The sequence below is a fragment of the Rattus rattus genome, chromosome 2, assembly GCF_011064425.1.
Source record: "Rattus rattus isolate New Zealand chromosome 2, Rrattus_CSIRO_v1, whole genome shotgun sequence".
Classification (NCBI taxonomy): Eukaryota; Metazoa; Chordata; class Mammalia; order Rodentia; family Muridae; genus Rattus; species Rattus rattus.
In genome coordinates this window covers 4,442,289-4,458,914 of record NC_046155.1, presented here as the reverse complement: position 1 = coordinate 4,458,914, position 16,626 = coordinate 4,442,289, and the positions used below count along the sequence as shown (strand labels likewise).

Sequence of the window (16,626 nt, the reverse complement as noted above, 5' to 3'; positions counted from 1 at the left end):
TGGGAGGGTCACCTCCATCATCAGAAGAATCTACCCACATACAGAATCCAGTCAGACACACAGCAGGCCCGTGTGGGCGAGACGTCACCTACACTGCATCTAACTCCTCTACTCTTTAGGGATGGTAAGGTGAGCTGTGAGGAGGGACCACCCACAGTCTCCCAGTGGAACTGTCCGAATCCAGCTTCCACACAGGGTCCAGATGTGAAAGAACCCAGGCCTGGATCAGCTAAATGCTACAGTGAGTACAGGAGCTTGTTCCTCAGCCCGAAGGCCTAAGTTTGATCCCCAGAAACCACAGGGTAAATGGAGAAAAATGACTCCCCCCAAGTTGTCTCAGGCCTCCTTACAGGAGTGCACATGAGTCTGTGCAAACAGAAGTAAGCAAACTAAGACAGCACCCACACCCCAGGCCTTTGTTCAAAGTGCCAAAGCTCACTAGCAACCACACAATGAAAGCTCGGGACAACACCCAGAGCTCTGTGGGTAGGACCTGTGTACCACCCACCTCACCTTCACAGAGAGGTCAGCCAGGAAGACCAGCAAGCAGAGCGCCTCGATTGTCTCTGTCAGGCCACAGGGTGGCTGCCAGGGCTGGGAGCGGTAGCGCACATCCGCAGTCCTTGTGAAGGAAGATGGGACCTCCACAAAAGCCAAGGCCAGGATCAGGAAAATGGTGAAGCCCAGCACTCTGGAAAGGAGGCAAGCAGTCAGTGGGTGAGGGGACACTGCCTGTTGAGCCAGGAAGCATGCTGTCAGGAGCACCAGGGTCTAGGGGTAGAAGGCAGAAGCTAGTACTTCCTAGGTATGGCTACCATGCTTGGCCCGGTGACACGGCCTTGCCCAAGACTCAGTGGCTAGGCTGACCCAGCATCCTAAAGGGGAATCTCTCAGTAGCAGTAGCTGTCTAGCCACAGCTGGCTGCCCCCTGGAGGAGGGACCAAGGGTCATCCCTGTGCCCAGGAGGACTGGAAGGATGGCTAGCTCAAGACAGCGTAGGATTGGCCCAGCCCCACCAAGCAGGCCTGCACGGTGGGTTCTACTGGGATGCAGTCTTACCGTTGGCACATGTTTGAGTAATACCAGCGGTAAAGCCACAGTGAGCCAGCGTCCAGACGGTGGTAGATGGATCGGTACTGGAAACAAAGGCATATAAACATGATAGGTCCTCCCCCACACAGTCACACACAGGGCGAGATGAGCAGAGTCCCTCCAGGGCCAAGCAATAGAGCAAAGTGAGTCTGGTCCCTGGGCCAATGCTGCACACATGGTCCCCAAGTGCTATACGCAGAGACGTTTGGGTTGGGTCTCTCCAGAATCTCACACACAGGGATGTGTGTGGTTCTTCCAGTGTTGTACACACAGGACATGAGCGGTGTCTCCCCATGATACACACAAAGGAGCTTGAGTGGGGTCCCCTCTGTGACACACACAGATAGGTATGGGAGAAGTCCACATATGTCTATGCCCTGACTGTATCAGCACACATGGCCCAATGCAGTGCTCCAATCTCCCCAGAGGCAAGACACATCCAGTGAGCTATAGGTAGCCAGTCTGTGTCAGAGAGACAAAGCAACCCCTCACTGGGTCTCAGGATTAGATCAGCACAAGCTGCAGACCTTGCCCAGTGGCGAGAGCTCCCTTGAGATGGGCTAAGACTATGCCCTCCTGCCTCTGCCCAGAGTTTCTCCTCTTCCATGCAAGGACAGTTACACCCTCCAGGATATCTGTATTCACCCTGCAGATGTCTCCTGGACCTCGACCTGGCACAGGGTAGCCCAAGACAGGCTTCAGTATGTGCTAAGCCAATGACCATGATTCCAACACCAAGGAGATGGCCTCCATCAGAGGACAAGAGGAGAGCTGCCTCCATGTGCCTGCCATCGTGTCTATCCTAAACTCAAGGCATTCGCTCAGGACAGTAAGGAACAAAGGGACAGGGCAGACTCCAAGTCAGGAGGGCAGCCACCACACACCTTTATGGCATCTTCAATGAAGACCACAGCCTGGTCTATGCAGAGCTCCTGATCAGCGCCTGCAGGAAGAGGGAACACAGCAGGTGAAGGAATGGGACAGTACAGCCTCACCTCTACAGGATGAGTACACAGGCTGAGTACACAGGGGGAGGGGGGTGTTGGCTGATGCTGTCTGCAGCCAGAGGCCCTTTACTTCAAAGTGGGTCTGTGTCCAGGTCAAAGTCCTGACCAGATAAGAAGCACATACATCATGAGTAAGGACACCAGGCCCAGAGTGAGGCAGCTCTAGTCCACGCCTGCACTGCCCAGGGCACAGCATGTGCACAAGGACACAGAGGCAATGAGTCCTGCAGAATCCCGGCCTCATACTCAGGACTCACAGCCCACCCACCCCTGTCTACTAACTGGGCAAGTGCAGGTACGGTCGCCCCTGTCAAGTAAATGCCAGTGGCCACCTATGTGGTTCCCAAGTGGATGCCATGAGGCAAATGTGGTGCGGGAGCCCCTGGTGCTCAAGTGGGCTCCCAGAAGGGGCTGCTGACTGCTCTGGTAGTCCATGCCACCTCTGCCTCCTGTTCAGCCAGCATCCTCCACTGTGAGATGGGGTAACCTCTCTACAGTGAGCACAAGATTTCAGACCAACCGGGGAACTAACAGTCAGACCCAAAGGCCTCGTTCTCACTCTCCAGCCAATACTAATAACCACTTAGATCTAACTCCCTCCCACCCCTACCTCAACCCCTCTCCTCAGGACCAAGTAGCCCCCAAATAACCCTGAGCAGAGGAACTAGGGGACTGCTCACCCCAACAGTTCACACCACCCTTGGAAACAAGGTGAAAACTCTGGCTTATCTCAGTTTGTAGTTCTGTTTTTTATAAAATCTGGCCTCGTGGAACTCACAGGAACCGTGCCCTGCTAAGAACAGAGCCATCATAGCAAGAAACCCTAAGACCAGCACACAGACATGGACAGAGCCCCGGGGGCTGCCTACACTGTGTGCCCTCTGTCTCTAAAGAGCCACCTGCTCCAGGTCTTGGGGCTCACAGAGCAGAGGCAGTACACCCCAGAGGATGACCAGAGTTGCACCTCAGTCTGCTGCATGCACCTAGCCATGCTACAACACCCTGTCAACCAGGACCTCAGTTTCTCCACGTGTATGCTGTGATGGTTTGTATGTGCTTGACCCAGGGTGTGGCCCTGTTGGAGTAGGTGTGCCAATGTGGGTGTGGACTTAAGACCCTCATCCCAGCGGCCTGGAAGCCAGTACTCTGCTAATAGCCTTCAGATGAAGATGTAGAACTCTCAGCTCCTCCTGTACCATGTCTGCCTGGATGCTGCCATGCTCCTGCCTTGATGATACTGGACTGAACCTCAGAACCTGTAAGCCAGCCTCAATTAAATGTTGTCCTTATAAGAGTTGCCTTGGTCAGGGTGTCCACAGCAGTAAAACCCTAAGACATATGCCCATAAGGGTTATCCTAAGGATACCCTAAATGTTTCTAAGACAGTCGCTGAGGGTTGTGAGTGCAGGCACTCCCAGTTTTCCGGAATGACTATGAACGAGAAGTAATACTGCTGTGTTCCCAGCATGGCAGAACTGAAAACCGACTGGCCCAGTAAGAAAGCAGCTGAGGGCAGCCTGAGAGAGCCTGGAAGCCTAGCCATGCCAGAGGGAAGGCAGAGCGGGCATGAAGCCATGAACCACAAAAGCTCCTTCCATTTAGCCTCTGGCTGCTATCGTGTAAGATCCTGGGTCCCGCAGCAAGTTCACCCAGGCGGCAGGTACCTGAAGAAGGCCCTTCCACTCATACCTGAGCATCCTTCCCACCCTGCAGTAGCCAGCGGGGACTTGTCACAACCTCTAGGAAGCATGTCCTGGGTTACTGGGGGTCCCCAATGCTCAGAGTTCATATTATACCCCATCCTGTTACTTGGTATCTCATTCTGCCCACCCACTCCCTTTCCTGCTGCTTTGCCACAGTACCCCACCACGCCACACATTCTGAACTTGACCCTGCCGAGGCCTAGCTCTCCAGAGCCCGTAAGACCTCACTGCAGTTGTCTACCAGAAAACCTTCCTCCTACTTGAGAGTCATGAGACTGCCCTGGGCTCATGACTCTAGGTGACAAACACCTACCTGTTCATACCTATAACCACAACCATCGGGGCCAGGGGGCTTCCGCTGTACACACAGGGTCAGAATGAGGGAAAGTAGCAGAGGCTCAGACAGTGTCCCCTACGATATCCTCTACTCCCTGACAGCCAGGTCTAGGCCTGCTCTCTCATTCTATGCAGCCATTCGAGATCCCTATCCCGCTTGCTGTGTGACCTTGACAAGCCCCTCACCTTTCTGCACAGGTTCCTCCCCAACCTTTCCCAGCAGAACCCACAGATGAAGGTCCTCTGCTTTGTAGTTAGTCCATAAAGCCCATAAATACCAAATCATCTTGTTTTAAGCAGTCAGGAATAAGCTAAGAACCACTCTATGAAGCCTTTGACAGAGGCCAGTCAGGTGAGCCTGGTTTAGCAGGACACAACTACAGCGACCCCTGGGATCCCTGGAGAGGCCTTCAGCAACAGCTACCCCCTCTGAGAGTTTATCACAGAGCAGCCAAACTCAGAGCCTAGAGACTCTCTCACCCACGGGATGCTGGCCCGGAGACTGAAAGCTCCACTCTCGTAGACAGCACAGCCCAGGAGATGCAAATACAGAGAGTGTTGTCTGGGTTCTCAACAGCCCGACCCAAACCAGGGTGTGGACAAAGAGCCTCCAGAGTTTCTCAGGCGACACTGCCCAGCCTTCCCACAGTCTCTCATGTGACAATGCCCAGCATTGAGTCTCGCCTCAACAGAGAAGACTAACCCTGTCAGTTCTCCATTCTGCAGGGCACCGCTGTCCTGGACATCTGTCAAGACCCACACACCAGACTCCACAGAATCTCTCTTAGGATCCTCAAAATGTGTCCCCTACCCCACCAGTGTGTCACTACCCCCTTTTATTGAGACTCAAACTAAGTAATCTGCCAAAGACCCACACCCAGCAACTGGCAGCTCCAGAAAGGTCCCCAGATGTCATCACGCAAAGCATGTGTCCCCTGAACCATATGCCCTGTTCCTGTTAAGGGGTCTCAACACAGAGAGGGAAGGGGATGGCTGAGTGGTCACCTCAGTGTCTCCTATTACCAATCCTGTGGCCTCACTATTCAATGAAAAGGCACGTACTATGGGGTAGACAGGTGCGTGCCCCACCTGCTATGGTTGGTACTATGTGCCAACCCAGTCTGCTCCCAAATAGGAGAGGAAAGGAAGTCCAAAAAGGGAAGTTTGAATAACCAGACCAGAACACACAGGGCAGTGACCACACCAGAAGTCAGGGTTGTGACCTTAAATAGGTCATAGGTGAGGAGGGCGTGCTCGCTTGCGCTCTCGCTCGCGCTCTCTCTCTCTCTCTCTCTCTCTGTCCCCCCCCTTCCTTCTCTGTCTCTGTGTGTGTGTCTCTCTGTCTGTCTCTCTCTGTCTCTCTCTGTTCTCTGTCTCTCTGTCTCTCTCTCTGTTCTCTCTACCTATCTCTGTGTCTCTGTGTGTGTCTCTCTCTCTGCCTCGGTTTCCTCATGAAGATGCCTGGGAAGCTGACTCCACTCTCTCTGGGCTCAGCAATGTCCCTGACCAAGGAAAGGAAAAGGAAAGAAAACCCTGAGACACTAAACGGAACAGGGAAGGAAGCCACCCTGGCCTCAAGACACCAGCTTCAGCCCCTAGCAGCCAAAGCTAGGGTGTTCCAGAGAGTGTTCGGCCACTTACTGCCTGGGGACCATGGGCTGGAGAACGCTTCTCTCTCTAAGCCTCAGTTTCCCATGGAAAGAATCTAGAGTGGTGGTGCTGTAACCCCAACACTTGGGAGGCGAAATCAAAAGGATCTGGAGTTCAAGGCCAGCCTGGCTACTTGAGACCCTGTTTCAAAAAGTAAGAAGAAAAAAAGAAAAGTAAAAGTGAAAGTGCCACCTCACTCACCAGAGTGGGCCTGGCCACCACCTCGGTCCTGGCCCAGAAGGGGCTGCGCTTCTGCCGCCATACCACCTCTATCACCGGCCAGACCGGTCCCCGAAGCGAGAGCCCGGCGTTCCGGAGGAGGAGCGACCTCTCTGTGATGACTCCCAGCGACACCCAATGAGAACGGAGAGCTAGTGCTGGAAGGCGGAAGCAACAAGCCCCTCCTCCAATGGGTGGAGCTCCGCTTCTTTGCAGAGGGGAGGGGCAGAAGAGTGAGAAGGAAGTTTTTTTTAAACAATGCAAATTACTACTATTCCCCCCCAGCCCTAGGAATGTCAGGAGACTTTTCTAGAGAGTGCTGAGAGTGAGTAAGTGAGTGAGTGGGTGAGTGAGTGAGTGGGTGAGTGAGTGACTGACTGACTGTGACTGGCTAACTGTGACTGACTGACTGACTGACTGACTGACTGTGACTGACTGACTGTGACTGACTGACTGTGACTGACTAACTGTGACTGACTGACTGACTGACTATGACTGACTGACTGACTGGCTGACTGTGACTGAGTTTGCTTGCTTGCTTGCTTGCTTTAATTTTGAGTGCCTTATAACAAGCCAAGCAAGCTCTCAACCCCCAGCTACACCCAAAGCCCAGAAGTGTTTAAGCAAGCATTTTGTATGACTCACAGCCCAGAAGTGTTTGAGCAAGCATTTTGTGTGTCTCTGACACATATGAGTACTGTGTACAAGAGAATGACCACAAAGGTCATCCCCCACAAAAACAAATCTTAAATTTCTCCTCTGAAAATAGGCTAAAGCTTGAAACTGAGCATGTTGCTGCGCAGACATGGAATCCCAATACTACAGGCAGAAGGGACAGGATTGATACCAATCTGGGAACAGCCTGCTACTAGTTAATTCCAGCAGAGAAAGAGAGAGAGAGAGAGAGAGAGAGAGAGAGAGAGAGAGAGAGAGAGAGAGAGAGAAGCTGAGACAGAGACAGCTGTTATCTGTTGCCTGTCAGTCTGGGAGGTCAGAAGTCCAAAGATAGGGGTATTTCTTGAGGCCTGAGAGACTGAAATCAAAGTATGGCCACTCTACTGGGATCTTTTTAATTTTTTTCTTTTATTATTATTGTTGGTGGTGGTGGTGTGTGTGTGTATATATGTTCATGTCCATGACTGTGTGTATATGTATATGTGTGTATGACTGTGTAGTGTAGGCATGTTCAGACATACCACATAGCTAGCACATGTGAAGGTCAGAGGACAACTTTCAGGAGGCTGTCTTCAGCCTCACTATGGGATATTCTTCAGAGACTGAGAAAAAAACCCACCTTGGGCCCAGGAAACAGGCTGAGTTAATTTCCTTGAAGCTTGGACTGAGAGCCATGCTTACACACTTGCTGGATGTATTCCTGGGGTGCTTGGGATGGCTCCTGGGGTCACTATATCCCTCCCATACGCACCCTCTTCACAGCTGCAAGCACGGATTGAATGCCCAGGTTCCAAATGTGCCACCTCCACATTCGGCCCAAGACCTACTCCTCTCTGACTCTGCTTTGCCCATCCCCACAGGTTTGTTCCCTGGGGAGGGCAGTTAATGCACGTACATCAGCGGTGGTGGCTCAGGGCCTTTAATCCCAGCCCTCGGGAGGCAGGATCTCTAAAAGTTTGAGCCTTGTCTAGAGTTCTAGGACAGCAAGAGCTACACACAAAAAAGCCCTATCTCAGAAAAACAAAACAAAACAAACAAACAAAAAGCCACATGAGCCATAAGGTTTACCATGTTTAAGTCCAGAGCAGCCGTGTGGAGCCACTCACAATACTGTACTGGGGAACACTCCACTGTCTCACGCTCCACTCCTCTGGAGATACTGAAACTATCCTGTTTTCAAACTGACAGTCGTTTATCATTTAATGGCATTTATTTATTTATTTACTTCAAGCACATCTTGCTGAGTTGCCCAGGCTGACCTCAAATTTACAATACTCCTGCCTGGATCAAGGGTAATCTCTGTCTCTTTAAAAATTTTTTTTTTCATTTCGACGTGTGTGTGTGTGTGTGTGTGTGTGTGTGTGTGTGTGTGTGTGTATTTAAAAAAAACCCATCTAATTTAATAGAAGCAAGGTCACAGGGTAAAAGCCTTATGTAACCCAGGCCACTGAGGTAGTTCCCCAGTGAAAGCACTTGCCATCAATCTGAAAACCTAAAGTTGACCCCAGTACCCATATCCCATGTGGAGGAAGGAGAGAAAGAGCTCCTGACAGTGACCTTCTGACCTCTACTCTCTCACACACACAGAGGCACTCACATGCATACAAAATAAATAAATCAAATTCAGTTTCAGAGATGATATTTTCTGGAGGCTGTCTCCATGGCTAAGAGCACTTGCTCTTTCAGAGGACCTGCTGTCCAAGCACTCACCTACCAACCACTTGTAAATCCACTCCCAAGACATCCGAGGCCTCCTCCGACCTCTGGGAGCACTAGGTACATGATGCACACACGGACGGACAAAACACTCAGACAGAAAATAAAGGGATTTTTTAAAGATTTATTTATTTATTTATTTATTTATTTATTTATTTATTTATTTATTTAATATGAGTACACTGTAGCTGTCTTCAGACACATCAGAAGAGGGCATCGGATCTCATTACAGATGGTTGTGAGCCACCATGTAGTTGCTGGGATTTGAACTCAGAACTTCTGGAAGAGCAGTCAGTTCTCTTAACTGCTGAGCCATCTCTCCAGCCCGAAAATGAAGTTTAAAGATGAAATTTTCCATAGATAGGATGGACCAGTGCTCAAATTAAAAAAAAAAAAATGTCGGGGTTGGGGATTTAGCTCAGTGGTAGAGCGCTTGCCTAGAAAGTACAAGGCCCTGGGTTCGGTCCCCAGCTCCAAAAAAAAAATAAAAAAATAAAAAAAAAAAATAAAAAAAATAAAAATGTCGACAAGAAGCTGGTACTGTAGCTCGGTAGTGTAGCGTTTGCCTGGCATGAATATGATTATGAATGTGCCCCTGGGCGTGAACCAGCATACCCCCCAAAACAACACACACACACACACACACACACACACACACACACACACACACACACACACACACACACACACACACACACACACACACACACACACACACACACACACACATATATATACACACACATACACACACAGATATACACACACACATGCACGCACACACACACACATGAGACAGATGCAAATTAGTTCCACAGAGCCCATCAGTCCACAGACATCAGATGATCAGTTCTAGAAGTTCTCACAGGTCAGGGCTGGTCCTGAGCAGCCCTGATTTCCTGGGGACCCAACCAATTTTTATGTGTGACTCTACTATGCCCAGCTTATATAGCACAAATGGGGCTAGACCAGGGACCGGTCTACTCTCTGGATGCCCCATGGTGCCCTGACACCGTTTACCGTTGCTAGTGTACACTCCGCAGGTAAAGTCTCAGTCACACAAGATGGTCCCACCTCACATGCAAACCTCAGGCTTTATGGGTGTCAGGGCAATTGGTTATAAACATAGGATGCCCCCACACCCATTCTCAAGTTTAAAAAAGAAAGACAAAGAAAAGAAAGCTAGAATGGCTCACAGAATTAAGGGAGACATTTAACTACTGCTGGTATAAGTTATTGAACTACATATGCCTTGGGGAGTGGTCTATGTGCACCTGAGTGCAGTGCCTGAGGACACCAGCAGAGGGCATCAGATCACCAGAGGAGGACAAGCCATCCCTAAGCCTGGAGTTACACTTGGGAGCTACAGATGAGGGTTAAAGGGAACTGAACTCAAGTCCTCTTCAGCAAGAGCAAGAAGAACAGGAAGTGCTCTTAACCACTGAGCCTTCTCTCCATCTCCTACTATCGGTTCATTACAAAGCTCAGGACTCAGGCACAGCTCAAAGGAAGAGGTGCACAGGTGCGCTGCCTGACAGGGGTCTCTGTGCTTTCTCAAGACACATCACCTTCCTGATGATTCCAAGGTTTCTTGATCAAGCTAGGAGTCTGTGCCTACTGTTCAGGATTTTTAAAAAGGTTTCTGTAAGTAAGCCCGATAATTAGATGTCAGTCATGTTGACCTAAGCCTGTAGTCACCAGGCTGATCCCTCTGGCAATCACACCCTACCCTCAGAAGCATAAAGTCAAGGATGATAGAAGGGGCTTAGTATGAATACCAAAGTCTGTGCCCAGCTTGTAGGGGAGTTAGAAGCCAGGAACTAGATTAACAGGAGACAAATATATTTTCTGATTATGGCATAATTCTGCATGGCGGCTCTGGGGAGGTCCTCTTCATCCCCATTCCATGGTGATTAGCTATACTGAGTCCCTTCTGGATTGGCCACCAAAGGCCTAGTGTCTCTTCATACTCAGTTACCAACAAGGCAGCCAGCTCTATCAGAAAGAGCCCAGGACATAATTACAGCCCTTCATAACCTAATCAGAGAAGCAAGAGAGGTCACTCTCGATGTGTCCTATGAACCAGTAAGATGCAAGTCAGCAGGTTCTGTACCAGATCCAGCCCACCCTTAAGGGATGTAATTACTGGGACCTGGAGTGTAAGACAATTCATCAAATTTGATAGAATCTTTTCTATCAAATACTATAAAACTTATTATGTTCAAGACAAAGAATTAAAGGGAAGCAGAGGCAGGTGGAGCTCTGTGAGTTCAAGGCCAGCCTGGTCTACAGAGTAAGTTCCAGGGAGGCCAGGGCTGTTATGTAGACAAAACTCTGTCTTAGAAAAACAAAACAAAAGACAAGGAATTAAAATCTTTTTACCTTCCTCGCCTTGTAAGACTTTTATGCAAATATTTTAATCATCCCACCTGGCGAAAGCTTTGTTTACACAGAGATCAATGACTGCACTGTTCTGGGAATCTGATGGTCTGGAGCCCTGCACCAACTCTTTTCAGACTAGCCAATCGAATAAGCCCGTGAGGTTGGACTTTAGCGATGGAGAAAAGACACAGCCCCCACACGAGTTAGAATAAAAACCAGATGTACACTCTGGGAGAGATGGCTCAGAGGTTAAGAGCACTGGCTGCTCTTCCAGAGGTTCTGAGTTCAATTCCTAGCAACCACATGGTGGCTCACAACCATCTATAATGAGATCTGGCACCCACTTTTGGCGGTGCAGAACAGAACATTGTATACCTAATAAATAAGTAAATCTAAAAAGATTTTTAAAAAGCAAATCAAAAACAGATGTACTTCCTTTCTCTGTGTGTCCACTCTTCCCAAGTGTTCCGTCTTGAAGAAGAGGCAATGTTGCCTTGTCCAAGCACTTTGGTTGGATTTTTTCTTTGTGGTTGATCTTTTTTCTTTATGACCCCAAACTTCTTTCTTTCTTTCTTTCTTTCTTTCTTTCTTTCTTTCTTTCTTTCTTTCTTTCTTTCTTTCTTTCTTTCTTTCTTTCTTCCTTCCTTTCTTCCTTCCTTCCTTCCTTTCTTTCTTTCTTTCTTTCTTTCTTTCTTTCTTCTTCTTTCTTTCTTCCTTCCTTCCTTTCCTGCCTTCCCTTCCCTTTCTTCCTTCCTTCCTTCCTTCCTTCCTTTCCTGCCTTCCCTTCCCTTCCTTCCTTCCTTTCTTCCTTCCTTCCTTCCTTCCTTCCTTCCTTCCTTCCTTCCTTCCTTCCTTTCTTTTGTTGAGACAGGGTTTTTCTGTGCAGCCCTGGCTGTCCTGAGACTCACTGTTGTCCACACTGGCCTCTGTTCAGATAACCCACGCATACTCTATCAGCTGACCATGAGGTGTCTCTTTCTCAACTGTTTATTGCTGGGCCGGGCGGGAGCCAAGCTGGCAGGATATGTAAATGTTTGCTGCTTCCTCACTTGTCCAAAGAGAAAGGTAAGCTGCTGTGGGTAAGGTCCTGCAGCCTTCAGAACCAACTGGGTGGGTAAGGAGTGTGGTTTTTTGCATGATAAAGAGCCAGTTTGTTGAGCTCCAGCAGAAGGATCAAGAGGGGGACAGAGGAGGAGGATGAGGAAACAGAGCTGGGCAGGAGCCCTTGTAGCCAGGACACATCGAGAAGTCAGGTTAAGTTTGGCTGGATTAACTGAGGGACTGCCCCAGCAAGCAGGCCAATAGCTTTATACTACACAGATATCTTTATTATTAAACTTCAAGTGGGTCCCCCAAAAGGCCTTAAGCTCAGAAATCTACCTACCTCTGCTTCCCAACTGCTGGGATCAAAGGCGTGTGTCGCTATGCCCAACATATTTCTAACATAGGGTCCTTGGGGATTCTCTTAGCCTGTGTTGCTATAACTGATTGAGGCTGAATAATAAAAAAGACTTCACTTGGCACAGAGGTGTCACAATGCTGGCATTCAGGAGACAGAGGCAGGAGAATTCAGTTTGCTTACCCACACTTGGGGCCATCTCTGAGTTGCTGATAAGGGAACTGAGGCTGGGGGTAGGGGGCTCTGTATGGTTCCCGCCCAAGGCTGGATCATCAGATACTGGAACAGCGTCCCACAACAGACTCAGCCTTCCACCCACGGCGCCGACAGCCACAGGCTCAGCGGGTGAGCTGCTGACAGAGTGACACAAAGGGCTGTCCGTAGACACAGCGGGATACCGGTGTGCTAGGCCAGATGAGGTGTTCAACAGCCTGAACCAGGAGAAAGGGGGCCTTGCTGGAAACTCCCTTCCCTGAGCTCCTACCCCTGGCCCTAGGCATGCAAACAGAATAGGAGATTCACACGGGGATCCGGCCCTCTCCTCCCTCCCATAAAGCACCAAGAGCCTGCGGGTACCACACACTGAGCCTGCCTCTGCAAAAAGCTGCATTTCCCAGCAGTGTTTGTGGTCTGGGGCCTTGGGTCCTGCAGTGAAGAGAAACCACCTCTTGGTGGAGACACTGGCTTGAACTCAGTCCCTCTCAGAGTCACTGCAGGAATCTCGCCGGACAAATGCCAACCTTCCCTCCCAAGAGCACTAGAGTCTGGGCCAACCGTGGCTGGAAGTCAGAAATACAACATCAGCTTCCTGACACTGCCTGCGATGCTACTTGAAGTGTGCCCACCACAGTGCCCTGGTTTTAAGGAATCCTCCAAATATAGAACCAAATCCTGAATTCCTCTCATCCCCCAGCTTGGCAAGTGTTCTTGAAGAAAGCTTTAGGGATCCAGGGAGGCTGACGGGCAGGGACCTTCCAAGGGGACCTAAGCATCCCCATGACGTGGCCTGACAGGCTGACGTCCAAACCACTGGTCCATCCTACCCAGGCACACCAGGACCTCCTGCACCACACACTGTGGAACTGGGTTTCGTGGTTGGCCTGAACAACAAGCATGTGCCTACATGGATTTGAACAGCTACTTTAATGGATCTTGTTGATTGTGTTAAGTTTCAAACAAGTGGCTGGGCTGCCTATTTAACATATCAAAGCACACTTGGCACCCAGGTTCTCCTGGTACAGGATATGGTTGGCATACCCCACCCTCAACTCTGGACCTCCCAGCCCGGTGGATTGGCAGCCCATCCCCCAGAGGCTCTTTCACTCTTCCCTATTTAATCCAGACAGTTTTGTTTACCATTCCTCCCTGTCCCTTTCTCTGTTCTCTCCCCCTCTTTCTGCCTCGCTGCGACTTCTCTATCCTTGTCCCCTGAGACTGATGAACTCACCTGGGAACTAGTCCCAAATAAAAATGCTTTTACAATTTTAATTAGGCTTGAATTGGCTTATTATGTCAGCGGAGAAACCTATTACATTCATTCACTATTTACACGTGTATTTATTGAGCACCAGGAACTATCCTATGCACCATTGAATGACGCTTCAAGTGCAACAGCATCAAGTGGTTTCTACAATCATCCGGGAGAAAACACACATCGCCTGCCTTGTCAGCCACAGCCTGATACCTGGTAGACCCTCAATTCCACACTCATAAACTGAGAGCCACAGCGACGGAGGACTGCCATTTTACAGAAGGGAGGCACACCTGTGGGGCCTCCGTCTCTAAACCCATTCTCCCTGCCCTCCTTCCCTTCACATCCATCTCAGGGCAAACAGTAACGAAGAGTTCTAAAACCATAGTTTCAAGCCACATTGTAGAATATGCCTATAATCCCAGCATTCCGGAGGCTGAGACAGGAGGATTACCAAGAGCTCCAGTCTTGTTCTACAAAAGAGAGCAAAGACATAGAACAGGGACTGGGGAATACAATTGGTAGCGTCTTGGCATCTCAAGATGTGGTTATGTGGCCATGTGGTTCTCAAGACCACATAACCAGGTATAGGAGCACACGCCTGTAATGCCTGTGCCAGGAGGATCAGGAGTTTCAGGTCATCTCCAGCTACACAGGGAGTTAAAACTAGGCTGGACTATATGAGATCCTGCCTCACAAACTAATAATAATAGCAAAATATAAAAGAAAGCATACACCCTTCTCTAAGGCCCTGTCTCACTTAAGCCTTTAAACTACCCCCAGAATCAGCCAGAGATGATCCCTCTGCCACATTTGAAGAAACTGAGGCTGAAATGTCCCTGTGTTTCACATAGAGAGTGATGGATCCGCAGGCCTAGTGTAGCCTACACCTGTGGTGTCTTAGAGTTTTACTGCTGTGAACAGGCACCATGACCAAGGCAAGTCTTATAAAGGACAACATTTAATTGGAACTGGCTATGGATTCAGAGGTTCAGTCCAGTATTCTCAAGGCAGGACCATGGCAGCATCCAGGCAGGCATGGCGCAAGAGGAGCTGAGAGTTCTATATCTTCATCTGAAAGCTGCTAGCAGAAGGCTCAGTTCCAGCCTTGGGTCTTAAAGCCAATGTCCACAGTGACACACCTACTCCAACAAGGCCACATCTGCTCCAACAAGGCTCTACCACCAAATAGTGTCACTCCCTAGTCCGAGCATACACGAGCCATTACACGTAAGAAGAACATTTAGGTTGGGCACAGAACCCAGAGTGGTGTTGGTGAACAAACTCATACATCCCTGACCCAAGGATTGACCCTTGTCCCTGGGGACTGACCCCTGGGAAAGCCAAATCCTTCCCAGGCCAAGCCTGGGCTGTGCTTGCTATTTTGGGTTCTTTCACCCATGACACTAGCAATGGGAATCTGGGAGACACCAAATGGCTTATTTTGTTGGGAACTAACTGATAAGTAGCAGCCAAGGAGAAAGGAAGGGACAGGCATCTCCAGGGTCAGGCCGGAGTGCCAAGGGCTACAGGACAGCACTGAGGGGACACAGAGGGGACACTGAGGGGGGTATGGGAAGAGTAGACATGGGAGCTGACAGCGGGAAAGAATCAGCATCAAGTCAGACCCTCTTCCTCCACACAAGCACATGCCCAGCTCAGAAGGCTTCACACAGCAGGAATGCTGGTAGTTAGGGGAGGAGGGAGCCAGGATGGGCAGCTGGGTAAGCCTCAGAGCTGTGGATTCCTGACTGTGCCTGAGGGACACTGGTATAGGCTGAACATGCTAGGAGCTGTAGGGACAGAGATTCCAAGAAAGGTCTGAGCTTATCACCGACTCCTAGAGCAGTGGTTCTCAACCTGCAAGTTGCAACCCATACAGGGTTGCATATCAAATATCCCACATATCAGATATTTATATTATGGTTTGTAACAGCAGCAAAATCACAGTGATGAAGTATCAACAAAATACTTTAATGGCTGGGGGTTACCACAACTCAAGGAACTGTATCAAAAGGTCGCAGCATAAGGAGGGCTGAGAAACCACTGTCCCAGAGAAAGAGGTCACTGGTACCTGTCTGAGTGCATGCTGTCCAGCTGAGGCACAGGTTAGAAGAATACTGTCTTGGAAATAGCTTTAGAGGTGGCCCACCTATGCATGTTACCACTGCTGTGCACTGCAGGCGATCCCCGGGCAGGTGGGAAGACATCATCAATGTTGGTCGATTTGTTAGAGCCAGAGCTTGGGCCTGACAGTCCTGGACAAGCCAGGCTCCGCCCCTCCCTCAATAGGCAAAAAAAAAAAAAAAAAGGCAGAGGAAGGATGTGGCCACATTGGGAAAAGGAACAGAGAGTCCAGTGGCCTCTTGAAGTCCATCTTTGTGGCCCTTGCGAGGCTCGGACTTAAGTAGAAGGCAGGAGGTTTGCATAGCAAGACTGTCCTGGTTGAGGATTGAGGGTCATCGTTGAGGACTATCTTGGTCCTGACCATCATTGTCATCTTGGTTTCAATTTCTGTTGTGAGACTGACAAATTGTCAGACTGTGCAAATTCTTTCTGTCTTCCCCCTGGCTGGCACCAGGCTGCAGCCATTCCATTTCTGAGCATGAGACTCCCCAAGAAATTTCAGTAGTCTGATGATCAAAGGATGGGGCGCAGATGTCTCTTTAACACATCGACTTCATTCAGCACACACCTTATGTCCTAGCACTCAGAGGGCAGAGGGTGCCCTGGTCTACGTAGTCAGTTCCAGGACAGCCATGGCTACATGGTGAGTTATGTTTAGACAAAACAAAACAAAACACAACCATCAGATATCTTTATTCCTGCTAGAAAGGACATCACCTTGTTCCCAGCTATGGACAGCTCTGTGCTTGCATGGACACCAATCAGTGGCCTCTACCTCCAGGAGTGCAGGGCAAACTCCAGTTGTCCCCAGTTTCCTTGTTCTCTGAGCTCCTGATGTGACCAATGTGT

General features: G+C 49.7%; 1 protein-coding gene across 1 annotated transcript in view; it reads right to left on the bottom strand.

Annotated features, from left to right (window-relative positions):
* The window catches only part of Tpcn2 (two pore segment channel 2), a 29,313-nt gene extending 23,189 nt beyond the window's left edge, over positions 1 to 6,124 (bottom strand). Inside the window, exons 1-4 of the mRNA XM_032891311.1 lie at positions 5,990 to 6,124; positions 1,977 to 2,035; positions 1,060 to 1,136; positions 514 to 691 (exon numbers count right to left, since the gene is read on the bottom strand). Of these exons, the coding sequence (XP_032747202.1) occupies positions 514 to 691; positions 1,060 to 1,136; positions 1,977 to 2,035; positions 5,990 to 6,050 (375 nt within the window). The 5' untranslated portion in view covers positions 6,051 to 6,124. The remainder of the gene's footprint in view (positions 1 to 513; positions 692 to 1,059; positions 1,137 to 1,976; positions 2,036 to 5,989) is intronic.
* Between the last annotated feature and the right edge of the window lie 10,502 nt (positions 6,125 to 16,626).